At 44.0% G+C, this 26,696-nt stretch overlaps 2 protein-coding genes across 3 annotated transcripts; one reads left to right on the forward strand and one right to left on the reverse strand.

Annotated features, from left to right (window-relative positions):
* Nucleotides 1-538: 538 nt before the first annotated feature.
* Nucleotides 539-12,159, forward strand: LOC311105072 (RUN and FYVE domain-containing protein 1-like; the record flags this gene model as incomplete). Of its 2 annotated transcripts, none has more annotated exons than XM_084147065.1 (15): nt 539-886; nt 1,263-1,436; nt 1,649-1,868; nt 2,031-2,216; nt 2,408-2,543; nt 8,359-8,460; nt 8,547-8,663; nt 8,786-8,953; nt 9,109-9,206; nt 9,316-9,435; nt 9,528-9,657; nt 9,734-9,828; nt 10,638-10,686; nt 10,914-10,991; nt 11,171-12,159. In XM_084147065.1, 15 exons carry the CDS (start codon nt 553-555, stop codon nt 11,303-11,305), a joined length of 2,142 nt encoding a protein of 713 aa, XP_084003191.1. In that variant the 3' UTR covers nt 11,306-12,159. The 2 variants fall into 2 exon arrangements, with proteins under 2 accessions (XP_084003191.1, XP_084003190.1); XM_084147064.1 differs by having other exon boundaries at nt 553-886; nt 10,638-10,824.
* A 63-nt stretch (nt 12,160-12,222) lies between these two features.
* LOC311105073 (heterogeneous nuclear ribonucleoprotein H2-like) lies at nt 12,223-17,636 on the reverse strand. Its single transcript, XM_084147066.1, has 10 exons — nt 17,498-17,636; nt 16,813-16,916; nt 16,552-16,707; nt 16,207-16,350; nt 15,308-15,446; nt 14,136-14,320; nt 13,878-13,990; nt 13,660-13,795; nt 13,308-13,484; nt 12,223-13,145 (listed from the first exon to the last, which is right to left on the reverse strand). Exons 2-10 carry the CDS (start codon nt 16,895-16,897, stop codon nt 13,057-13,059), a joined length of 1,224 nt encoding a protein of 407 aa, XP_084003192.1. The 5' UTR covers nt 16,898-16,916; nt 17,498-17,636; the 3' UTR covers nt 12,223-13,056.
* Between the last annotated feature and the right edge of the window lie 9,060 nt (nt 17,637-26,696).

Raw genomic sequence — 26,696 nt, forward strand, 5'->3', positions numbered from 1 at the left:
GACTTAATCTATAACCGGGAAAACAGCTAAACGTGTTCGAAACTGGTTTAAATCTTTAATAATATGTTGTCAACCAAAAGCCACTGATCTGAATGCACTTCTAGGTCTGAAACCTTAACTCAGTTTCATCATAGGCCTACCTACGCAATGGAGACACACCTGAAGGACAAGAGACAATATCAATAGTGACATCTAGTGGCATGAAATAGCTACACATCTATAATTTCATAAATATTGGCTGTTGTCCCCAATACTTAGCAAAAAAAGTATGTTTTTTTTAATTAATTTTTATTCTATACACATGAATGTCCCTGTATTCATGTGTAATATTGGTATTATTGTTGCAATCAATATATATATAATAATAATACATAAAAATACTTAGCTTCGCTTAAAAAAGTCGTAAAATATTATTGGAAAGAAAACACTTCAAACAATGCGAAACGAATTAAAAGAACACTTACTGAAAATCATAGCTCGATTACTTTGGAGTTCTCGCAGGCATGATAGGCGACTGCTCTGGCCTGGAGTCACGTGTTCCATTATGAAAACATGGCCGACGGGGTAGTTGAAACAAACACAGCCGCTGAGGAAAGCGAGGCAAAAGAAGAGGAACCCAAAGTTTTGGAAGTTCTTCCAGACAGCCACCCTGTTGGCATTAGCAGCGATGAAGAGGCTCCAAAAGACAAACCGGCGACCGAGAGCAACTGGTCAACACCGATCCTGTCGCTGGCACGGAAGGCGACCGAGACGATCAGCAGTGGTGTCAGCTACCGTGCAGCTTTGAGAAACGCCACATCGTCGGGATCTGCCGCGAGCTCTCCGACGAGTCCGACTATACAAAACTCTACGGAGAATGACACCAACACTAACCAATACCTACCAGGTACGTAGCAAGGTTATTGTATTGCACGCCAATGTGGAAGTATATATACTTAGTAGGTAGTGAAGTGCTGAACCAGCGACTTCCCTCTTCTGTATCTCAGTTGTCATCAGAACACATGACTCCTGCCTGGCGAGGAATTCAGAATGGCATGCTTCAACATCATATATATCGACGACATATCTAATAGTCTATATTTGTCCGTGGTCATTTCTTAGTGTACTTTTTGAAATTACTTTTGCACAGGAAACTCAGATTAAGATCTCTCTCTCCCTTCCTTTCCTCTCTTTTTTTTCTTTCCCTCTTTCTCTCTCGCCTCTTTTTCTCTCTTTCTCTACTCTCTTAATTTTTCTCTCTGTCTCGCCCTCTCTATTTGTAGCTGTGAAGGACCATATGGCTGTGGAGCGCTCCAACCTGTTCAGTATGATGAAGCTGAGTATTAAGGTCCTGATCCAGTCATCTCTGAGTCTGGGCAGAACCCTGGACTCTGACTACCCTCCTCTGCAGCAGTTCTTTGTGGTTCTGGAGCACTGCCTCAAACACGGACTGAAAGGTGAGACTTGCTCAAGAGCAGGGGTGACAGGCCAACCCTCTGCCTGGAAAGCTACTAGGTGTGTTGCAGACTTTTGTCAGGGTCTTGATTAGCTGAATCAGGTGTGTTACTGCGGGGCTGGAGCGAAAGCCTGCACAACCAAGTTGGAGACTTACTAGTTTTGGACTTTGAAGAACACTACCTCAACATTCTCCTATCTTCTCTCTCTGTAGTGAAGAAGTCATTCATCAATCAGAATAAGTCTATCTGGGGTCCTCTGGAGCTGGTTCAGAAGCTGTGTCCTGAGTCTACTGATATTGCCACCAGCGCCAGAGACCTGCCAGGGCTAAAGACTGGGTTAGGTCGGGCTCGGGCCTGGCTGCATCTGGCCCTGATGCAGAAGAAGTTGTCTGACTACCTGAAAGCCCTGCTAGACCATAAGGACCTCCTGTGGTGAGTACAGCGCAAGGCTCTGCTGCTGGAACTGAGTCAGTGTAATAAGTATGTAATAAACATGTAATACCAGTAAGCATTTTGTGTCCTATTCACATTTACAGTAGTTATTGTATCTATCTTATTACATCTCTCTCTCTCTCTCCCTCCTTCCTCCCACAGTGAGTTCTATGATCCAGGAGCGTTGATGATGGAGGAGGAGGGGACAGTGATAGGAGGGATGCTGGTGGGGCTAAACGTCATCGACGCTAACCTCTGTATCAAAGGAGAGGACCTGGACTCCCAGGTGGGGGTCATAGACTTCTCCTTGTACCTGAAGGACCCTATGACCACTGAGACCACTAAGGAGTAAGAACTATGTCTCTGCCTTTCCTCCCTCACCCCAAACACACTCCTCTGTTTATTTATGACTATTCTCATTTCCTCTAACCACCACCTCCTCTTTCTTTCTCAGTGATACAAAGATAAAGCATCAACATAAACCAAACTCCTCTCTCTCTGTTATTCTGTCTCATCTCCTGTAACCTCTCCTCTGTCAGCGATGCTAAAATGACGGCCATATTGGACCAGAAGCACTACATTGAGGAGCTGAACAGACACCTGAGCTGCTCCGTCACTGACCTGCAGGCCAAGATGGACTCCATAGAGAAGACCAACAGCAAGCTCATTGAGGAGGTCAGAGGAGCTTATGAATGTGTTTTAATCATTTGTAGTGTTTATTAACCCCCTAGTGTCGATGTCTGCGCGCCCATCAAAATCCGTCAGTTTAAGCTAGACATATCTGTTTTTTTGCATGGGCTGCGTCTCAATCCACTGCATCCGCCGATTTTGCCTTTCCGCATCTGCGGTGAAAGGTGGCAGAGCTAGAATGGTGTTTGTCAGACCATGAGACATCCTGAAAATCGGTCTTCTCACAAAAACATCTGTAGTGTGCGAACGGTTTGGCCCCTCTATGGAAAGATGAGACTCTCACGAACACGATGGTGTTCTCTGTTTTGCTTTACGACCCCCACAAGTGTCACGGGTCTCGTCTGAAGTCGGTACAGCCGATCTGCCAACTTCTGTCTGTAGCGTCCAAATAGTTTGAGCTACACGCTAATATAATAATAATAATATGCCATTTAGCAGACGCTTTTATCCAAAGCGACTTACAGTCATGCGTGCATACATTTTTTTTTTTTGTGTATGGGTGGTCCCGGGGATCGAACCCACTACCTTGGCGTTACAAGCGCCGTGCTCTACCAACTGAGCTACAGAGGACCAATATGATCCCTCTATGGAAAGGTGAGTCTCTCACAAACACGGATGAACGGAGCAAAACACAGATATAGGACAGACACTTCAGAACAGACTTCCTTTAGATATTTTTTTTTTTTATCCATGTATGAAGCTGTTATTCAATGCGTTTCTATGGGCTGATAGCAGTAAGGCCAAATTAATTGTTTCATCAAGTATATATTTTTTTATACCTTAAGGCACAGGTGTCGAACTCATTCCACAGAGGGCCAAGTGTCTGCAGGTTTTCACTCCTCCTAAACACTAAACCGATCCAAATGTAGCATGCATCAGTCAGAAAATCTATTCAAAGTTACGAATCGGCGGTTCACTAAAATGTTTTAGTCAAATTACTTTCTTTCTACCTTCTGAAAATTCTGTTACCGATTTGGTAACGGAATTTCAAATTCTAATCACTTAATAATTCATAAACAAAATTGATATCAGTAAAAACAGTATAACTAATTGATAGGTCTACCTTTACTTGTTACTTCTGTGAACTTTCATTATCCTCCCTTCTCATGAGGGAGAGAAATGTTAAAATATCTTAAAGATATGTGGGTTTTTGGTAACTGAATTTCAAGGCACAAGGCAATGTTTCTTAAACTTAAAGAAGGCAAAAAATGTATCCAAAACTAAATATAAGTGTTGATATTAGTTGGCAGGGGTCTTTACTTCAACATGATTGTGTGTTGATGTATGTATAATACCTTTTAAGACTTTTTCTGGTAGATGTTTTCAAAGACCCCCTTACCATCTGTTTGACCAGAAATCAAAGCCTTTGCTTATTCATAATTTTTAGGATGGACAATTGTTGGAAAATGTATATGCCTTAATAAATAAATAAATATAGACTCTTAGCTTTCATTTGACGTGTTGGTGCTCATGGGTCCTTTTACATGGAGATGACCCTGAGCTACCACCAGAGATATAACTGTCATCTGGCTATTGCCTACATGCTGATCGGGATTACATTATATTTTACTTAGATAATTCAGGTTCACCATCAGCAATAGTTTTGGTAGTTTTGCTTGAAGCAATCGGTATATATGGTCATTTGTAGATATACAGGGTAAAGTTAATAATTGAATAATGAGGACAGCAATCACTTTTGCTACCCGCACTGCATGGTGGAAGCAGGAGAAGAAGAGAAGCTCACTCTGACTTGTCAAAACTTCCAAACGGTCAAACCATTCGATTATGAGACGGGGGTGAAATCCAAAGGTCTGCTATATATTCATTTGGTGTCATAGCTAATTTTTAAAGATAAATATTGATACATTACTAGCTCTAACACTTTTAATCTGCAAAAATGAATTAGTGGGTAATGGGGAGTTCAGAGTCCATCACCCCTTAACCCCACCCCCCCAAACTGATAGTGTGGTGGTAGATGCCCAATCTCCTTTATGGCTCTGTTCAGTTGAAGTCGGAAGTTTACATACACTTTAGCCAAATACATTTAAACTCAGTTTTTCACAATTCCTGACATTTAATCCTAGTAAAAATGCCCTGTCTTAGGTCAGTTAGGATCACCACTTTATTTTAAGAATGTGAAATGTCAGAATAATAGTAGAGAGAATGATTTATTTCAGCTTTTATTTCTTTCATCACATTCCCAGTGGGTCAGAAGTTTACATACACTGAATTAGTATTTGGTAGCATTGCCTTTAAATTGTTTAACTTGGGTCAAACGTTTTGGGTAGCCTTCCACAACCTTCCCACAATAAGTTGGGTGAATTTTGGCCCATTCCTCCTGACAGAGCTGGTGTAACTGAGTCAGGTTTGTAGGCCTCCTTGCTTGCACACGCTTTTTCAGTTCTGCCCACAAATGTTCTATAGGATTGAGGTCAGGGATTTGTGATGGCCACTCCAATACCTTGACTTTGTTGTCCTTAAGCCATTTTGCCACAACTTTGGAAGTATGCTTGGGATCATTTTCCATTTGGAAGACCCATTTGCGACCAAGCTTTAACTTCCTGACTGATGTCATGAGATGTCGCTTCAATATATCCACATAATTTTCCTTCCTCATGATGCCATCTATTTTGTGAAGTGCACCAGTCCCTCCTGCAGCAAAGCACCCCCACAGCATGATGCTGCCACCCCCTTTTTCCTCCAAACATAACTATGGTCATTATGGCCAAACTGTTCTATTTTTGTTTAATCAGACCAGAGGACATTTCTCCAAAAAGTACAATCTTTGTCCCAGTTGCAAACTGTAGTCTGGGATTGATTTGCACTTTTCGCACCAAAGTACGTTCATCTCTAGGAGACAGAACGCGTCTCCTTCCTGAGCGGTATGACGGCTGCGTGGTCCCATGGTGTTTATACTTGCGTACTATTGTTTGTACAGATGAATGTGGTACCTTCAGGCGTTTGGACATTGCTCCCAAGGATGAACCAGACCTGTGGAGGTCTACAATTCTTTTTCTGAGGTCTTGGCTGATTTATTTAGATTTTTCCATAATGTCAAGCAAAGAGGCACTGAGTTTGAAGGTAGGCCTTGAAATACATCCACAGGTACACCTCAAATTGACTCAAATGATGTCAATTAGCCTATCAGAAGCTTCTAAAGCCATGACATAATTTTTCTGGAATTTTCCAACCTGTTTAAAGGCACAGTCAACTTAGTGTATGTAAACTTCTGACCCACTGGAATTGTGATACAGTGAATTATAAGTGAAATAATCTGTCTGTAAACAATTGTTGGAAAAATTACTTGTGTCATGCACAAAGTAGATGTCTTAACCGACTTGCCAAAACTATAGTTTGTTAACAAGAAATCTGTGGAGTGGTTGAAAAATGAGTTTTAATGACTCCAACCTAAGTGTATGTAAACTTCTGACTTCAACTGTACACTGAACAAAAATACAAATGCAACAATTTAAAAGATTTTACTGAGTTACAGTTCATATAAGGAAATCAGTGAATTGAAATAAATTAATTAGGGCCTAATCTATAGATTTCACATGACTGGGAAAACAGATATGCATCTGTTGGTCACAGATACCTTAAAAAAAAAAAGTAGGGGCGTGGATCAGAAAACCAGTAAGTATCTGAGTCATAGAGTTGATCAGGCTGTTGATTGTGGCCTGTGGAATGTTATCCCACTCCTCTTCAATGGCTGTGCGAAGTTGCTGGATATTGGAGGGAACTGTAACACGCAGTCGTACACGTCGATTCAGAGCATCCCATAGATGCTCAATGGGTGACGTGTCTGGTGAGTATGCAGGCCATGGAAGAGTTGAGACATTTTCAGCTTCCTGGAATTGTGTACAGATTATTGCGACATGGGACTGTGCATTATCATGCTGAAACGACGTGATGGCAGCGGATGAATGGCACGACAATGGGACTCAGGATCTCGTCACAGTATCTCTGTGCATTCAAATTGCCATCGATAAAATGTAATTGTGTTTGTTGTCATATCGTATACCATAACCCCCACGCCACCATGGGGCACTCTGTTCACAATGTTCACATCAGCAAACTGCTTGCCCACACAACGCCAAACATGCTGTCTGCCATCTGCCCGGTACAGTTGAAACCGGGATTAATCTGTGAAGAGAACACTTCTCCGGTGTGCCAGTGGACATCAAAGATGAGCATTTGCCCACTGAAGTCGGTTACGACGCCGCACTGCAGTCAGGTCAAGACCCTGGTGAGGACGACGAGCACGCAGATGAGCTTCCCTGAGACGGTTTCTGACAGTTTGTGTAGAAATGATTCGGCTGTGCAAACCCACAGTTTCATCAGCTGTCCGGGTGGCTGGTCTCAGACGATCCCACAGTTGAAGAAGCCAGATGTGGAGGTCTTGGGCTGGCGTGCGGTTGTGAGGCCGGTTGGACGTACTACCAAATTCTCTAAAACAGCTTATGGTAGAGAAATGAACATTACATTCTCTGGCGGACATTCCTGCAGTCAGCATGCCAATTGCACGCTCCTTCAAAACTTGAGACATCTGTGGCATTGAGTTGTGTGAGAGAACTGCACATTTTAGAGGGGTCTTTTATTGTCCCCAGCACAAGGTGCACCTGTGTAATGATCATGCTGTTTAATCAGCTTCTTGATATGCCACACCTGTCATGTGGATAGATTATCTTGGCAAAGGAGAAATGCTCACTAACACGGATGTAAACAAATTTGTGTACAACATTTGAGAGAAATACGCTTTTTATGCATATGAAACATTTCTGGGATCTTTTATTTCAGCTCATGAAACATGGGACCAACACTTTACATGTTGCGTTCATATTTTTGTTCAGTATACATCATTTAGACACACACACAAGTCAGCTCAGACAGATCTGGCTCATGCGCTCCATCAGCAGCGATTTTAATTTAGAATAGAAAATGAATGTGTTTATGCAATAAATGTTAGTGCTTCGAATCGTATCACATCGGACCGAATCGCATCGATTTGTTCCTCTAATTAAAACAAATCGCACCAAATCGTTTCAAACTAAAACAAATCGTTCCTGTATCGTATCGTATGTATCTAGATACATATGGAATCGTCTTGAAAGGGAAAGATGCACATCCCTAGTTATATCCCTACATAGTGCTTATGGATGTATTATATAACCCTATGTAGTTGTTATGGATGTGTTCTATAGCCCTATGTAATGATTATGGATGGTTATAACCCTATATAGTCCTTACAGATGTGTTGTAACCCTACATAGTGATTATGGATGTGTTATAACCTCAGGTAGTTGTTATGGATGTGTTATAACCCTATGTAGTGATTATGGATGTGTTATAACCTTTATAGTCCTTATTGATGTGTTTTAACCCTACATAGTGCTTAAACATGTTATAACCCTACAGACATTATGGATGTGTTTTAACTAGGGCTGTCAATTTCTTTTTTTAAATCAATTTAATCGCAGGATTAGCTGTGATTAATCGCAAATTCCGAATTTGCTCAAAGTGTGAACTGTAATTGAAGATTTTTCATACAAAAAACATTACAAGAATATTCACGTCTTGATTTTGTCTAAAGTAACGGTTAGTAAAATTTGGTAAATTGAGAAAAGCAGACTTTCTTTAACCTCAATGTCAACTTGTTTTTACATGGCATAGTCGATTTTAGCTGTATAGATTATGTATTTGGTTGTTTTAAGTGTATTTTAACACTATCAGACAATGTGATTAATCACGAGAAAAAGAAAGAAAAAACTACAGTGCTTATGGATGTGTTATAACCCTACAGCTGACGGCAGCGACAGACAGAATTAACTCGTTACGGGAGGAACAGGAATCACTGAGACATGAGAATGAGACCATCGTCCAGAGCAGCCAGAAGAAAGAGGAGGTCAGGACCGTTTTCAGTCTGTGTAACTGTCATCTAAGTCAGACAATATGAAGAGCTGGCATTTCACGTCCTGTTTGGTTTCCTAGGCGACCCTGGAGGACAGCGCAGTAGAGCTGGAGACATACAGACAGACACGGCAGGGTCTGGATGAGATGTACAGCGTGGTGTGGAAACAGTACCAGGAGGAGAAACGCATCAGACAGGTGTGTGAAACAGCGAGATGAACAACTAGCTCTACATTTCTTTATGAGATCCTAGCTAACTAACTGCCTCTACAACAGGTGTGTGTGTGTTCCTGTACCTTTGTTCCTGTGTGTGTGTGTAGGAGTTGGAGCGGGAGTTGGAGCTTCAGGGAGGACTAAAGCAGGAGATGGAGATGGCCATGAGGCTGCTGGAGAAAGACACGCATGAGAAACAGGACACACTGCAAGCCCTCCGACACCAACTAGACCAGGTCAAAACCCTCAACCTGCAGATGTTCCATAAGGCACAGGTAACACACACGGACACACACACACGGACACACACACACGGACACACACACACGGACACACACACACATGCTCAAGCAAACATGAAACACAAACACACTCACTTATGCAGCAACACCGTGGTGAGGACACACCTCTTGACAGAATGTGTGTGCAGGACTGTGAGCGCGAGGCCCAGAGGAAGCAGGAGGCGGCAGGACAACTGGAGGAGAAGATTAACCAGATGGAGACCACCATTAAGGAGATGGAGCAGAGGTGTGTGTGGGGAGGGATGAGGGGGGGGGGGGGGGTAACAGGGTTTTTTCCATAATGGATTCTGTGTTTTAACATGATTGAATGCTAATTGTAGCCCATGTATTTTCAGACTGCAGAACTCTGAGCGTGATCGCAGACAGTGTGACCAGACAGACAGAGACATGAGGACAGAGCTGGAGGGCAGAGTGGACTCCCTACAGAAACAACTGTCTGACCTGGACACACTGAGGTACGTACGCACGGGGATACACACACACACACACACACACACACACACACACACACACACACGTTGTGACCTACTCCCCCCTGTCTGTCTAGGCTGGGTCTGGAGAGTGCTCTGTGCAGTGAGAAGGAGCAGAGACAGGCCATTCAGAGAGCTCTACAGAGAGAACAGGACAACAGCACTGAGCTACGCACCCAACTACAACAGATACAGGGGCTACACACGGTCAGCATCACACACACAGAGAAAAGACAAGTCCACCTCCCGTTTTTCTTCTGAGCTTGTTTCTGTGTGTTTCTAGGAGCTGCAAGATGTTCGTCAGGAGAAGAAGCAGCTCCAGCAGAGCTGTCAGGAGCAGGAGACAGCCTTACAGGAGATGGGCCTACACCTCAGCCAGTGAGTACTGTACTAGACAGCCTTACAGGAGGTGGGCCTACACCTCAGCCAGTGAGTACTGTACTAGACAGCCTTACAGGAGGTGGGCCTACACCTCAGCCAGTGAGTACTGTACTAGACAGCCTTACAGGAGATGGGCCTACACCTCAGCCAGTGAGTACTGTACTAGGCAGCCTTACAGGAGGTGGGCCTACACCTCAGCCAGTGAGTACTGTACTAGACAGCCTTACAGGAGATGGGCCTACACCTCAGCCAGTGAGTACTGTACTAGACAGCCTTACAGGAGATGGGCCTACACCTCAGCCAGTGAGTACTGTACTAGACAGCCTTACAGGAGGTGGGCCTACACCTCAGCCAGTGAGTACTGTACTAGACAGCCTTACAGGAGATGGGCCTACACCTCAGCCAGTGAGTACTGTACTAGACAGCCTTACAGGAGATGGGCCTACACCTCAGCCAGTGAGTACTGTACTAGACAGCCTTACAGGAGATGGGCCTACACCTCAGCCAGTGAGTACTGTACTAGACAGCCTTACAGGAGGTGGGCCTACACCTCAGCCAGTGAGTACTGTACTAGACAGCCTTACAGGAGATGGGCCTACACCTCAGCCAGTGAGTACTGTACTAGACAGCCTTACAGGAGATGGGCCTACACCTCAGCCAGTGAGTACTGTACTAGACAGCCTTACAGGAGATGGGCCTACACCTCAGCCAGTGAGTACTGTACTAGGCCCACTCCTAATCCTCCTCTTTCTCTTCCTTCCTGTGTTCCCTCTGTTTTATCTTTGTGTGACTCATCTCTCTCGTAGGTCGAAACTGAAGATGGAGGACTTCAAAGAGGTCAATAAAGCCCTGAAGGTAACGTATTCCCTGTCCTCCATAACACTTCCCCTTTCCCCTAGCCCTCTGTTACACCAAGTCTCTATGGAGTTTACTAGTGAAGAACAGAAGAGACGGGTACTCCTTGGTGGTCTCGCTGGTCATAGAGTCCTTCAGGTACAAGGAGAAGTCTATGACCTACACGACACACACTCTATTATGTAATCATTTGTGTTTGAGCATTGTTGTCTGTCCGTGTCCATCAGGGCCAAGCCTGGCTGAAAGACGACGAGGCTACACAGTGTAAACACTGTCAGAAGGAGTTCTCCATCGCTCGCAGAAAGGTGAAGCGGCTCTGTCCAGCCATCTCTTCTGTCTTTCCTTCAGTTGTGGATTCTGGTCTGTGGCAGATGTAGAGAAAGATTTAGAAATGCCTTCGTATGAAATGCTCTCATTTGCCACAAGTGTTACAAATACAGTTATACTAAATGTCTGGGTTTTTTTTCACCCTCCCTGTCTGCAGCACCACTGTAGGAACTGTGGAGATATCTACTGCAACAGTTGTTCTAGTAACGAGTTGGCCCTGCCCTCCTACCCTCGACCTGTACGGGTCTGTGACATCTGCCATTCCCTCCTGCTGCAGAGGAGCACCTCCTGACAGAACCCTCACACACGCTCTCCTTCTCACTCAATCTTTCTTCCCTCGCTCAAGTCATTGTAGTGATCAAAGCCCACAGTACTATTGGTCACTGAGAAAAACATTTATCATATTTGAGCACGAACAGGGGCTTTGGTGTAATCTATAATGTTTATAAAGTTCAAGATGTTTGGGCATGGTTGATTGTTGAACGGTAGAGGGTACTGCCTTCTCTCTTTTAAACTCACCTGAGGGGATTTCACAAAGTAAGATCAATAAAGAATACAATGAGTCAGCCAGCTGTTACAAACTAACTCCATTCCCAGTTATACTCCATATACCCTCTAGGATGCTGAATTTAAAGGATAGTTGTAGTTGAAGGGAGCCACAGGGTATTGGAACAGGCATCAGTATTTGTGTTGTATTATGAATGACCCAATATGCAACAATGTCACAATTGGGGGAAAATGTTAGTAGACGAACTGACCTTCAATAATAGCATTGTGTTGATTCACTTAATTATAAATCAGGAGTTTCTCAGTTTTGAAAAGGTCTATCTTCGAGGCGTTTCTATAGATCATTTCACGTGGTTCTTTCACTTCCAGTGAAGCAAAGGAACCAAGTTATTTTCTGTTCATCTTAACCTGCCTAGCTGAAGAATTGTGGATTTGTTAGACCCAGGTCTTTTTTTATTGTAAATGACTACAGAATGTTCTTAACAAATCAAGATACTAAAGGTCTATTTTAGAATGTATATAAATAACGATCATTTTGTGGATTGATTGTGACCAGTGCTACTAAAACAGCCACTTTCTGACGGGTAATTGGGGCATGTTTTCTATAAAGATATCTAATTTAATAAAAACGTATCTGAATGTGTTGTTTCTCCTTGACTGTCTAAGAAACTACTCACCTCAAACAAGACAAACAGACATGTATCCATCTTAAAATTGTATTCACTCTTGTGCACCTTACAAGAAATACAAAGAGAAAATTCCCCATAGGCAGTAGAAAGAAACCTTTATAACAGAAAAACGTAAGGTTTGTTTGCCAACTAAATTAGGTAAGTATCCATCCCTCATGGAGAATTCCCCGTAACCCTCCCATAACAATCACTCTTCATTATAAACAAACTCAAACATGCTCTTTGTTCACCATGTAAAATGTTAACTTCACACCATTGTTTCAGACTTCAACAAAGTCTACATATTTTTGCACCTACTGGAGAAAAGACAAGGAACATCTAGAATACTATTTACAGAGGTGTGTTGGTTCATACACTCGGGGAGACAGAACAGTCAGGGGTGGGGTCAATTACATTTCAATTACAAAAATTGGAATTGGAATTTGGTTTACTTTCTGAATTGACTAGAGTTTACCCCAACCCTGCAGTCAGTCACTTCATGGTCAAATAAAAGCTCTGGTCAACATAAGGTGAGCCACTGTGGGTTAGAGAAACAGACTGGGTCATAATCACAGTTGGTTATTTGAATCTTTGTTAAAACACAAAACAACACACACTTCCTGGTAACGATGATGAAACAAGCATTCCGCCCAAGGTCAGTTTTTGTTCCAACAGTACCAAACAGTTGTGTCGCTGCAGTCATGTCATTAACAGTAGGATAGCAGAGGGTGAAAACAAAATGTCTCTAATTTCTACCAACATTACTTCAAAGGAGCCTCAATCATGAATACGATCGGTCTAAAACAAAACATCCAGGTAAGAACTACAATTCCAGTCCTTCCAGCCGAACACATGCTTGGTTAAAGAACTACATCCCCCATCCTGCCCCCAGGCCATTGGAACTCCTGCTTCCTCCACCGCCGCTATAATAACTGCTGCTCATACCGCCCTGGTTACCTGACAGGAGAGAGATACACTATGGGACCGAGAAGTTCAGAGGTCACACACACTCTAAAGCTTGATAGTTCAGGTCATACGCAGGTACGACATAGAAGGCTGGTCAACAGTGGTGGAGGTACATGTGAACAGGTGTGTGTGTTTTACAGAGCTGATACTCACTATAATCACTGTAACCTCCCATGCTGCCCTGGCCGCTGTAGCCTCCAGAGTATCCAGAGCTCAGCCCTCCACTGCTGAGGAGGGACTGGCTCCCGATACCACCCTGCATCGGACTGCCGTACGAGCCATTACTGCCCCCTGCTGTAGAGTTGAGGAACAGCTCCACATAGCGGTGCTCTGCAAGACAGACAGCTGGTTAGCACATGTATTTAATCATCTTAAGGTAGGAAAATAAGGAAGGAATGCTGGGGAGGATGAGGGGGAAGAAGGAGGGATTATGGGGGGGGGGGGGGGGGGGTGAAGCTGTGGTCGGCTCAAACTGATGAAAAACAAAGAAACCTGACAGACTCACGCATGTTGGCCTTGTCCTTCGACATGGCTGCCACAGCGTCCTCATGTGTAGCAAACTCCACGTCAGCCTCTCCTGTCACTCTGCCGTCAGGACCGATCTCTACATGCACTCTCACTGGGTTCAGAGGAGAAAAGAACTACGGAGAGAGAGAGAAAGCAGGACGTTATACTCACCGTCTCACACACAGACCATTCTTAGTAAGAGATCCTATAACTCACATTGTAGATGTCGGTCTCTGTGGCTCTGTAGGGCAGACCCCTCATGTGAACACAGTGACCCGTGGTGCTCTGGAAGGAGGAGCTACTATCACCGTACCTCCCATCAGACACACCTGAAGTTAGACACACACACCGTAGTTACAGAGAGACTGGTCTGGGACATGGAGACATATCATACCGTCTCTCATCATGATAGGAATGTGCATAGTGCTAGGAAGAGCATGACTGGGTAGACATTACACACACACACACACACACCTCCACCATAGCCTCCGCGTCTAGCCCTGTCATAGGAGCCCCCTCCTCGGCCCCCCATCATGTTGTACCCACGGCCCCCAGACGGTCTGTCGTAGGGCCCCGGTCTCTGCATCCCCATAGGTTTCCTCTGGGGTTCGTAGTGGGTCCTCACCTCGACACGGCTGCTCTTGAAGATCTCAATGTACCTGAGATACATACAGTACACACACCACCATGAAGACCGCACCACACACAGGAGGTGGCGGCTAGAGCTAGCTACTGTACAGCTCCAAAGGCTGAATGAATGTGTCTGTTCAAATGTAAAGGGTACCAATAAAGTTGGGTGTTCAATATTCAGTTGCTGAGCTGACATTTTTGTGTATTTGCTTGTCATTGAGGGTACTGATAAAGTTGGGTTATTCAGGCCAGGTGCTGCCATTGGCACTACTGCTCCGTAGGTAGGTGAGACTTGATCTAGTGGGTAACAGTATACTGTGTAGTATGAGAGGGAAAAAATAAAGCCTTGACAGTACAACAGGCACTTTTCTTATGGTTACCTGCAGGTACCCGATACAGTTAACATTGATGTTACAGTACAATCTGTGTCCTGTTACATTGTGTCCCTGTCGTGGTCATTGTCCTGTTGTTATCCATGGAGACCCACTCTCTGAGCATTACCTGTGAGTGACAGTGGGCGGGGTCCGTGTCCTCATGTTGATTGGCCCTCAGTGAGTTAGAAAACCTGGGAGAATCGTATCTGTCTGTCTATTGGCTACCTGTACTTATGTTTAGTGCCCAGGAACCAATTAGCTTCACTCTTAATTGGGGTAAAATGGATATGCCCAAATTCAACTGTAATTTTTACTCTGCTCGCTCAACCAAACTTGGTGACAAACCTGAGAGCTTTCAAGACACCTCGGCACTAAACTCAGAATATGATCTATCTCCCAATGGTTTTAGAACAAGAGAATGTGCTTCATTTTCCCAAAGACTGCTGTGAGTGAGTGAATGAGTGTCAGTGTGTTCTGATCTAATATTGTAACTATGTGTCTTTACAGTCAATACCCGAGTATGTGTTGTCTTAAATGAACTGTTCTGTTGAGTGTCAGTCAGTGATACGTATGGTTAATGTTTGTAAGTTGTACACCATAAGAAAAGCAGCTTTATCCAGCCAACCAACCAACCATCCCCACCTGTGCCCTATTCTTTCCTTGTGTTTCTTTAGAGCCTTTTCAGCTATATCCTGTGAAGCAAACTGCACGAAGGCCTCCCCCGTACTCCTCCCCTGGAAGTCCACCGGCAATGTAATCCCATTTGGCACGATTTCCAACCCTTCAACCCAAGGACAGATAACCCCAGCGGGGGACACAGTAAATCACATGCCCAGTTACAGAAAGGTAGCTTTCTCTATTGTTGCTTTATTTATTTCGTACGATAGATAGATACTTTTTTTTTTAAGAGAGAGATATAATGAAAACTATACATTATGACATGTACTGTACATACCAGGTGAGTGTTTTTAACCAATGAGTAAGTGACCATTCATGGTACTTACTTTTACTGCATTTGGGGGAACATAAAGGAGGATGAGAGGAGAGGGGAAAGAGTGAGTGAGAGAGAGAGAGAGCGAGAGCGAGAGAGAGAGAGAAGGATACAGCAGAGGAAGAGACTGTAGGTGGGAAGGAATGAAGAGGAGTGGCTCTGGCAGTACTTGTGTTACCTTTAGTACCCATCCATTCTATAATTGTCCCAATGGGATGAATGACATCTTTGTTATGATATAGTGGGTTCATGGGAAAACACCACAGGACAACTGTCAATGGAAAGTGACAGAGGAGACTAGCATGTCAGCCCTGATTGGCCAAATTATTGTACAGAATAATTCATTTAAAAAATTGTTGGTTGGGACCAAAGCAGTGATAGAGGAACTTAGGTGATGGGGAAATCCTGGACAAACTATAGCCTGTATAATGTAAGTTGCTCTGGACAAGACTGTCTGCTAAATGACTGAAAAATTGATGAGGGCTGAGGACGGTCTACCTACTCCTACAGGATGTTATGGGGCTGTTCATGTGGACCTAGTTACTGGTACCTGAGAGAAACTGGACGATCTCCTCCTTGCTGCAGCCGAAGGGGAGGCCTCGGAGTCTGACCAGGCCGTCTCCAGTCGTCTCTGGGCAGTTTGGACCAGAATGTTTCATCACCCAGTCCATCTCCACGTTGTTGGATTTGAACACTGAGGAAATACAAGTCAAGTCATCACACACAGACCTAAGTCACTACTGAAAGTGCTACACAATGTAAACGGCTGAGAAATGTAGCCCAAAGTGAAGTCCCAAGGCACATATTATGCTCCTGCTGCGAACATTGAAACTTCAGGAAGACTTGGACAGTGACACACAAACGCACACACAGAGAGACAGAGACACACACACACCTTCCACATATCTGTGGCCCATGGTTTCTCTGTCCTTCTTCACAGCGATTTTCAGGTCATCCTCGTCCTCCAGCTCAACGAAGGCCTCTCCGCTGGGTCGGCCCTCACGTGTGGAGGTAAAATGGATGCTGGTGCCATTGTTGGCGATTTTACAATCTATATACCAAGAAGAGGGACTCACAGTTATCTCAGCTGTGAGAGGTGTAGGCTATAAAGGTGTAGTATCAAGCTATACAAGTGTTATCGTAAAGGTGTTATTACCTGAGAAGAACCTCTGTACTTCATCCACAGAGCAGGACCATGGTAGGCCTCTCACACGTACCACGTAGCCCTCTCCATCAGACATGGTTGGTATTATTTTAAACCTGAGGAAAGTGAAGAAGCATATCGGTATGTTTGTAATGCTTAGATAACGTTAATTAACTCGCTACCGTTACTCAGCTAGCTACTTGGCTAATAATGTTTAACTAGGCAACTAGTTAACTACCTACCCATCTAAATTGTATTTCACTTTTAGGTAAGTGAATGCAGTTAACTAGCTAATCATGTCCTGTAACGTTAGACATTTGAAATTGATGCAAATGCTAGCTGGTAATGTTAGCTATCTAACAAGGCTAACATTGTGAATTTAGCTAGCGCATTGTTGCTAGTAACTAACGTTAGCTAGTTAAATATGTTTAGCTGGCTACAGTAGCTAAATTCATTATCATGAAACACACGATTGCACTTTGAATCTAACAAAATAGCTAGATGAAGTTAATGTGACTAACGTTATTAGATCATAATTTGATCATCAAACACAAATGGCAGGCCTGGCGTTAGCTAGCTAACGTCAGTTACCTGGCTTGCTAGCTTGATCAAATTGGATGACCTAAACAGCAAGCAAGGACTCACAAGGTAAAGGTATTATCACAAATCACATTCGTTGAAAAATAGACATAGCTACCTGTTAATTTAAATCCAGTGACAATATTATCACAACCAGGATTGCTAGCTAGCTGTGTTTCTGTATCAGGTCGGTCTTTTTCTGCTAGCTACAGTAGCTAGCTCCTAGCTTGCTAACTAGGTCCACGCCCAGAAAGTATGACGTGCCTGATTGTGGCCCCATTTTACTGAGGAAACTGTAAAGTGAATACTAAACTGTACCAATGCTGAAGACTACATGACACCTAGCTAGCTTCTTGGGAAACTTGGAAAGCTATTTATTGCTGTCCGAGTTAACATTTCCATTGCTTTCCATTGCTCTTGAGAAAAAATGCACTCACATTACTCTAAGGTACATTCCTAATCTAATATTTAGAAATTTTAACATTAAAGACCCAGTGCAGTGGAATATTTTTTTCCTGTGTTTTGTATAATATTGTACAACAGCTGATGAAACTAACACTGTAAAAGTTAAAACAAAATGTAATCAGTGGTATTTCCTGATAGTTGCTGCTTGAAAATACAATCTACACAGGACCTAATCAGCAGGTTTGCATGGGCGGGAGTTTCGGCTTTCCATGGTGACATCACCATGCAGTAAATTGGTTAATAGACCAACAACAAAGAGAGTTCCAAACCTCTCTGCCTATGGGCAGATTGGATTATGCTGAGCCTCGGGGCACCGGTCTATGGCCCGTGACGTGAACGGGCAAAAGCGGTGAGGGAGGAACGCCCTTCTCAACTTGAACAGTAATCTGCGCTGCTCATTCATGTTGTCAACAAGGCAGCATGGTGCATCATCCAGAAACATACAACATCTATTTTCTACAAAATACATATTTTAATTTTCTAACTACACTGTAAAGTGTTGGTCCCATGTTTCATGAGCTGAAATTCAAAATCCCAGAAATGTTCTATACGCACAAAAAAAATATTTCTCTAAAATGTTGTGCACAAATGTGTTTACATCCCTGTTAGTGAGCATTTCTCCTTTGCCAAAATAATCCATCCACCTGAAAGGTGTGGGATATCAAGAAGCTGATTAAACAGCATGATCATTACACAGGTGCACCTTGTGCTGGGGACAATAAAATACCACTTTAAAATGTGCCGTTTTGTCACAACACAATGCCACAGATGTCTTAAGTTTTGAGGGAGCATGCAGTTGGCATGCTGACTGAAGGAATGTCCACCAGAGCTGTTGCCAGATCATTAAAAGTTCCTTTCTCTCCCATAAGCTGCCTCCAACGTCGTTTTAGAGAATTTGGCAGTATGTCCAAATGGCCACACAACCGGGGTGGTGCTGAGGAGTATTTCTGTCTGTAATAAAGCCCTTTTGTGGGGCTGCCAAGTGGTTGGGCCTATGCCCTCCAAGGCCCACCCATGGCTGCACCCCTGCCTAGTCATGTGAAATCCATAGATTAGGGCATAATTAATTAATTTCAATTGACTGATTTCCTTTTATGAACTGTAACTCAGTAAAATCTTTGAAATTGTTGCATGTTTCTTTTATATTTTTGTTCAGTATAGTTTTCATTGGGAAGGCAGATAAAGCATTTTTATTTAAAGCAATCACTTTTGCCTGTGAAAACACAGAATCCTCCTCATTACTCTTTGTGCTTAATTAGGTCACTTTTGTTTTGAGCCGACTTCGCCATGGGCTTTGAACAGGCACCTGGTTCATGCCTGGGAGGCAGACCGGTTTCAAAATGAATGCAATCAACTTTCACCCGGTGCTAAAGACACCTACCCGGGCACCCGGTCCAGATTAATCAAATCCCCTCATTAACAGCTAGTTTTCAGTTTTCCCCTCCCCACTCAGACCACTCCCAGACAGTCCTAGGAAAATACTTGCTTGAGAAAGTGTTTTGCTAAAAAGCTATCGTTGCCCATTTAAATGGAAATCTATTACACTAAGGTAATTAATTGTTACCCAGAAATTATTTGATATAGATTTTTTTTTTAAGGCTGCATTGGGCCTTTAACTAAATTACTTGAGTTACATTTGTGTTCCTCTGTGAATCTGTGAACTTGAAGCTGGAGATTTAAGGCACGTTCTAGTATAGCTTGTTTTCATTGCCAGGCACACTTCACAGATTATCAGATCGATGTGACCTTGAGCAAGGCACTTAACTCCATTGCTCCAGGGTCGCCGTTGATAATGGCTGACCCTGGCCAAGAACCCACTCTCTGAGTGGAGTAAAAAACACATTTCCAATTCACATGTGTGATATAGGACAAATATAAGCACCTACCAAATTATTATTAAATTATATATATATTTTCGTCATTTAGCAGACGCTCATATCCAGAGCGACTTACAAATTGGTGCATTCACCTTATGATAGCCAGTGGGACAACCACTCTAAATACACCTCAGCTGTCTTCAACCAGGATGTCACACCCTGGCTCTGGGACTCATTATGTTGAGCCAGGGTGTGTTCATTCTATGTGTTCTGTTTCTATGTTGGGTGTTCTAGTTCGTCATTTTCTATGTTTGACTGAGTGACTCCCAATCAGAGGCAACGAGTGTCAGCTGTTTGCTGGTTGTCTCTGATTGGGAGCCATATTTAACTGTCTGTGTTTCACTTTGGGTTTGTGGGTTTTTGTTCCTTGTCGGTCTTTGTCACCGTGGACTTCACAAGTCGTTTATTGTTTTGTGTAGTGTGCTTATTATCACTGACGGTAATAAAGTCAATCATGTTCGCTCAACACGCTGCGTATTGGTCTACTTCTCGTCAAGACGATCGTGACACAGGATCTCAGCGATCACTGCCTTATTGCCTGCGTCCGTAACGGGTCCGCGGTCAAACGACCACCCCTCATCACTGTCAAACGCTCCCTAAAACACTTTAGCGAGGAGGCCTTCCTAATTGACCTGGCCCGGGTATCCTGGATGGATATAGATCTCATTCCGTCAGTAGAGGATGCCTGGTTGTTCCTTAAAAGTAATTTCCTCTCAATCTTAAATAAACATGCCCCATTCAAAAAATACAGAACTAAGAACCGATATAGCCCCTGGTTCTCCTCAGACTTGACTGCCCTTGACCAGCACAAAAACATCCTGTGGCGTACAGCATTAGCATCAAATAGCCCCCGCGATATGCAACTTTTCAGGGAAGTTAGGAACCAATATACACAAGCAGTCAGGAAAGCAAAGGCTAACTTTTTCAAACAGAAATTTGCATCCTGTAGCACTGACTCCAAAAAGTTTTGGGACACTGTAAAGTCCATGGAGAATAAGAGCACTTCCTCCCAGCTGCCCACTGCACTGAGGCTAGGAAACACTATCACCACCGATAAATCTACAATAATCGAGAATTTCAACAAGCATTTTGCTACAGCTGGCCATGCTTTCCATCTGGCTACCACTAACCCGGCCACCAACTCTGCACCCTCTGCTGCAACTTGCCCATGCCCCCCCCGCTTCTCCTTCACACAAATTCAGACAGCTGATGTTTTGAAAGCGCTGCAAAATCTGGACCCCTACAAATCAGCTGGGCTAGACAATCTGGACCCTTTCTTTCTAAAACTAGCCGCCGAAATTGTCGCTACCCCTATTACTAGTCTGTTCAACCTCTCTTTCATAACGTCTGAGAGCCCCAGAGATTGGAAAGCTGCCGCGGTCATCCCCCTCTTCAAAGGGGGTGACACTCTAGATCCAAACTGCTACAGACCTATATCCATCCTGCCCTGCCTTTCGAAAGTATTCGAAAGCCAAGTTAACAAACAGATCATCGACCATTTCGAATACCACCGTACCTTCTCCGCTATGCAATCCGGTTTCCGAGCTGGTCACGGGTGCACTTCAGCCACGCTCAAGGTCCTAAACGATATTATAACCGCGATTGATAATAGACAGTACTGTGCAGCCGTCTTCATCGACCTGGCCAAGGCTTTCGACTCTGTCAACCACCGCATTCTTATTGGCAGACTAAATAGCCTTGGTTTCTCAAATGACTGCCTCGCCTGGTTCACCAACTACTTCTCAGATAGAGTTCAGTGTGTCAAATCGGAGGGCCTGTTGTCTGGACCTATGGCAGTCTCTATGGGGGTGCCACAGGGTTCAATTCTTGGGCCGACACTTTTCTCCGTGTATATCAATGATGTCGCTCTTGCTGCTGGTGACTCTCAGATCCACCTCTACGCAGACGACACCATTTTGTATACATCTGGCCCTTCATTGGACACTGTGTTAACAAACCTCCAAACGAGCTTCAATGCCATACAACAATCCTTCAGTAGCCTCCAACTGCTCTTAAACACTAGTAAAACTAAATGCATGCTTTTCAATCGAACGCTGCTGGCACCCGCCCACCCGACTAGAATCACCACTCTCGACGGGTCTGACCTAGAGTATGTGGACAACTACAAATACCTAGGTGTCTGGTTAGACTGTAAACTCAACTTCCAGACTCACATAAAGAATCTCCAATCCAAAGTTAAATCTAGAATCGGCTTCCTATTTCGCAATAAAGCCTCCTTCACTCATGCTGCCAAACATGCCCTCGTAAAACTGACTATCCTACCGATCCTTGACTTCGGCGATGTAATTTACAAAATAGCCTCCAACACTCTACTCAGCAAATTGGATGTAGTCTATCACAGTGCCATCCGTTTTGTCTCCAAAGCCCCATACACTACCCACCACTGTGACCTGTACGCTCTTGTTGGCTGGTCCTCACTACATGTTCGTCGTCAAACCCACTGGCTCCAGGCCATCTATAAATCACTGCTAGGCAAATCCCCGCCTTATCTTAGCTCATTGGTCACCATAGCAGCACCCACCCGTAGTCTGCGCTCCAGCAGGTATATCTCACTGGTCATTCCCAAAGCCAACACCTCCTTTGGCCGCCATTCCTTCCAGTTCTCTGCTGCCAATGACTGGAACGAATTGCAAAAATCTCTGAAGCTGGAGACTCTTATCTCCCTCAATAACTTTAAGCATCAGTTGTCAGAGCACCTTACCGATCACTGCACCTGTACACAGCCCATCTGAAATTAGCCCACCCAACTACCTCATCCCTATATTGTTATTTATTTTGCTCTTTTGCACCCCAGTATCTCTATTTGCACATAATCTCTTGCACATCTAGCATTCCAGTGTTAATACTATTGTAATTATTCTGCACTATAGCCTATTTATTGCCTTACCTCCATAACTTGCTACATTTGCACACACTGTATATATATTTTCTGTTGTATTTCTGACTTTATGTTTTTTACCCCATATGTAACTCTGTGTTGTTTTTATTGCACTACTTTGCTTTATCTTGGCCAGGTCGCAGTTGTAAATGAGAACCTGTTCTCAACTGGCTTACCTGGTTAAATAAAGGTTAAATAAAAAAAATTAAAAAAAATTATGGGGGGGGGGTAGAATGATTACTTTATCCTATCCCAGGTATTCCTTAAAGAGGTGGGGTTTCAAGTGTCTCCGGAAGGTGGTGAGTGACTCCGCTGTCCTGGCGTCGTGAGGGAGCTTGTTCCACCATTGGGGTGCCAGAGCAGCAAACAGTTTTGCCTGGGCTGAGCGGGAACTGTGCTTCCGCAGAGGTAGGGGGGCCAGCAGGCCAGAGGTGGATGAACGCAATGCCCTCGTTTGGGTGTAGGGACTGATCAGAGCCTGAAGGTACGGAGGTGCCGTTCCCCTCACAGCTCCGTAGGCAAGCACCATGGTCTTGTAGCAGATGCGAGCTTCAACTGGAAGCCAGTGTGCGGAGGAGCGGGGTGACGTGAGAGAACTTGGGAAGGTTGAACACCAGACGGCCTGCGGCATTCTGGATGAGTTGTAGGGGTTTAATGGCACAGGAAGGGAGCCCAGCCAACAGCGAGTTGCAGTAATCCAGACGGGAGATGACAAGTGCCTGGATTAGGACCTGTGCCGCTTCCTGTGTAAGGCAGGGTCGTACTCTGCGGATGTTGTAGAGCAGGGTTCTTCAATTCCGGTCCTGGAGGGCCGAAACACCTCTGTTTTTCATCCTCTCCTTCTAATCAGGGGCTAATTCAGACCTGGGACACCAGGTGAGTGCAATTAACTACCAGGTAGAAATAAAAAACAGAAGTGTTTCGGCCCTCCAGGACCGGAATTGAAGAACCCTGTTGTAGAGCATGAACCTACAGGATCGGATCACTGCCTTGATGTTAGCGGAGAACGACAGGGTGTTGTCCAGGGTCACGCCAAGGCTCTTTGCACTCTGGGAGGAGGACACAACGGAGTTGTCAACCGTGATGGCGAGATCATGGAACGGGCAGTCCTTCCCCCGGGAGGAAGAGCAGCTCCGTCTTGCCGAGGTTCAGCTTGAGGTGGTGATCCGTCATCCACACTGATATGTCTGCCAGACATGTAGAGATGCGATTCGCCACCTGGTTATCAGAAGGGGGAAAGGAGAAGATTAATTGTCTTGGACTGTCTTGGACAGATTATCAATTTATTTTACCTTTATTTAACAAGGCAAGTCAGTTAAGAACAAATTCTTATTTATAATGACGGCCTACACCGGCCAAACCCGGACGACGTTGGCCAATTGTGCGCCGCCCTATGGGACTCCCAATCACGGCCGGTCGTGATACAGCCTGGAATCGAACCAGGGGGTCTGTAGTGACGCCTCAAGCACTGAGATGCAGTGCCTTAGACCGCTGCACCACTCAGGAAGAGTTAGGCCAGGTTAGGGGAAATTGCTGCTGATCTAGGATCAGTTTACTATATCTCAATCCTTACCATGCCCAGTGTTTAGGAGGGAACCTACCCACAGGGTTGCCATGTCTGCGGTTTTACTGAAATTGGGCTACTTTGAAAACGCGGGTGAAAATGTATTGGTCCTGGATTTAAATGTATTGGTCGCGGCTTGTAGGTTTTTGGGTTACTTTCCACCGCTGCTGACAATGGAATTTCTATAAAAAATACATAAATGTTTTAAAAAATGATTTCACTGTGACCTGCTGCTGCTGACTATCAGTGTCACGACTTCCTCCGAAGATGCCTCCTCTCCTTGTTTGGGGAGGCTTCGGCGTTCGTCGTCACCGGCCTTCTAGCCACTGCCGCTCCTCTTCTCAGGATTCCATTTGTTTTGTCTTGTTTATTACACACACCTGGTTCATATCCCCTCATCAGTAAATGTGTAAGTATTCCCTCAACCCCCCCCCCCCCCCCCCCCCCGTGTCTTTATGTGTGAATGTTTATTGTGGAGGCGACGATAGCTCGGTGGAGCTATTTTGTATCGCCGGGATATTGCCTTGTTTTCTCCAGTGCGCCGTTTTACCGCACTGTAGTGTTTTACTCATTGCTGCGTACAGCTGTATTGCCGAATAAACCATTTATTCAGTGATTTACCCTCCTGCGCGTGACTCCGTCCAAAATCACCTGCTACAATCAGGCAATGAGACAAGCTGTTGCTGAGTGAGTGGTGGAATTAGGTGGTATTAGGCAACAACAAATTAAATCCCTTTCAGACAACTTCCTGGACAAAACATGTCACTGTAATAGTGAAGGTGTAAACTTGGCAGTAGAAAGCATAAATAGTATATTTGACATTTCAGCTTTCCTATCAAATCAAAAAATTTCAAGCACACCACCTAAGAAAATTAACAACAATGACAAATGGTTTGATGAAGAATGCAAAAACCTAATAAAGAAATTGAGAAACCTATCCAACCAAAAACATAGAACCAGAAAACCTGAGTCTACACCTTCACTATGGTGAATCACTAAAACAATACAGAAATACACTACGGAAAAAGAAGGAACAGCACGTCAGAAATCATCTCAATGTAATTGAAGAATCCATACAATCTAACCACTTCTGGGAAAATTGGAACACACTAAACAAACAACAAAACAAAGAGTTATCTATCCAAAACGGAGATGTGTGGATAAACCACTTCTCCAATCGTTTTGGCTCTATAACAAAGAACAAACAGTAAAAACATATATATAAAAAACTTAGAATGAACTATTAAAGACTACCAGAACCCACTGGATTCTCCAATTACATTGAATGAACTACAGGACAAAATACAAACCCTCCAACCCCAAAAGGCCTGTGGTGTTGATGGTATCCTACATGAAATGATAAAATATATAGACCACAAATTCCAATTGGCTTTACTTAAACTCTTTAACATCATCCTCAGTTCTGGCATCTTCCCCAATATTTGGAACCAAGGACTGATAACCCCAATCCACAAAAGTGGAGACAAATTTGACCCCAATAAATACAGTGGGATATGCATTAACAGCAACCTTGGGAAAATCCTCTGCATTATCATTAACAGCAGACTTGTACATTTCCTCAGTGAAAACAATGTACTGAGCAGATGTCAAATTGGCTTTTTACCAAATGACCGTATGTGTCACGACTTCTGCCGAGGCTGCCTCCCCTCCTTGTTTCGGCGTTCGTCGTCACCGGCTTACTAGCTACTGCCGATCCAATTCTCAGCACTCCACTTGTCATGTCTTGTCTTGTCAATCACACACACCTGGTGCTCATTCCCCTAATTAGTATGTGTATAAGTGTTCCCTCTGTTCCCCTTGTCTTTGTGAGAGATTGTTGCATTGTGAGAGCGAGTAGCTCCATTTGTTATTGCCAAGGTGGAATATTTCCCTTGTGATTGTTTTGTTTTGACGCTTGGTACGTTTTATTTATGTAAACGGAATAAACTCTGGACTTCTGTGTTTTACCTCCTGCGTCTGACTCCTTCATTCACACCTCATCACAGTATGACAGACCACATTTTCACCCTGCACACCCTAATTGACAAACAAACAAACCAAAACAAAGACAAAGTCTTCTCATGCTTTGTTGACTTCAAAAAAGCTTTTGACCCAATTTGGCATGAGGGTCTGCTATACAAATTGATGGAAAATCCATGTACACAAACAACAAGGGTGCGGTTAAAATTGGCAAAAAAACACATTTATTTCCACAGGGCCGTGGGGTGAGACAGGGATGTGGCTTAAGCCCCAGCCTCTTCAACATATATATCAACGAATTGGCGAGGGCATTAGAACAGTCTGCAGCACCTGGCCTCACCCTACTAGAATCTGAAGTAAAATGTCTACTGTTTGCTGATGATTTGGTGCTTCTGTCCCCAACCAAGGAGGGCCTACAGCAGCACCTAGATCTTCTGCACAGATTCTGTCAGACCTGGGTCCTGTCAGTAAATCTCAGTAAGACAAAGATAATGGTGTTCCAAAAAAGGTCCAGTTGCCAGGACCACAAATA

The sequence above is a fragment of the Coregonus lavaretus genome (genome assembly GCF_964263955.1).
Source record: "Coregonus lavaretus genome assembly, chromosome: 29".
Lineage (NCBI taxonomy): Eukaryota > Metazoa > Chordata > Actinopteri > Salmoniformes > Salmonidae > Coregonus > Coregonus lavaretus.

What these genes read in the sequence shown, in the direction of transcription:
- LOC311105073 (XM_084147066.1), bottom strand. Translation starts at nt 16,897, where the DNA reads ATGTCTGATGGAGAGGGCTACGTGGTACGTGTGAGAGGCCTACCATGG. An exon ending in AAGGAAAGAATAGGGCACAG is followed by an intron (nt 14,321 to 15,307) that starts GTGGGGATGGTT and finishes TATGTATCTCAG; the next exon opens with GTACATTGAGATCTTCAAGA. An exon ending in CAGAGACCGACATCTACAAT is followed by an intron (nt 13,796 to 13,877) that starts GTGAGTTATAGG and finishes CTCTCTCCGTAG; the next exon opens with TTCTTTTCTCCTCTGAACCC.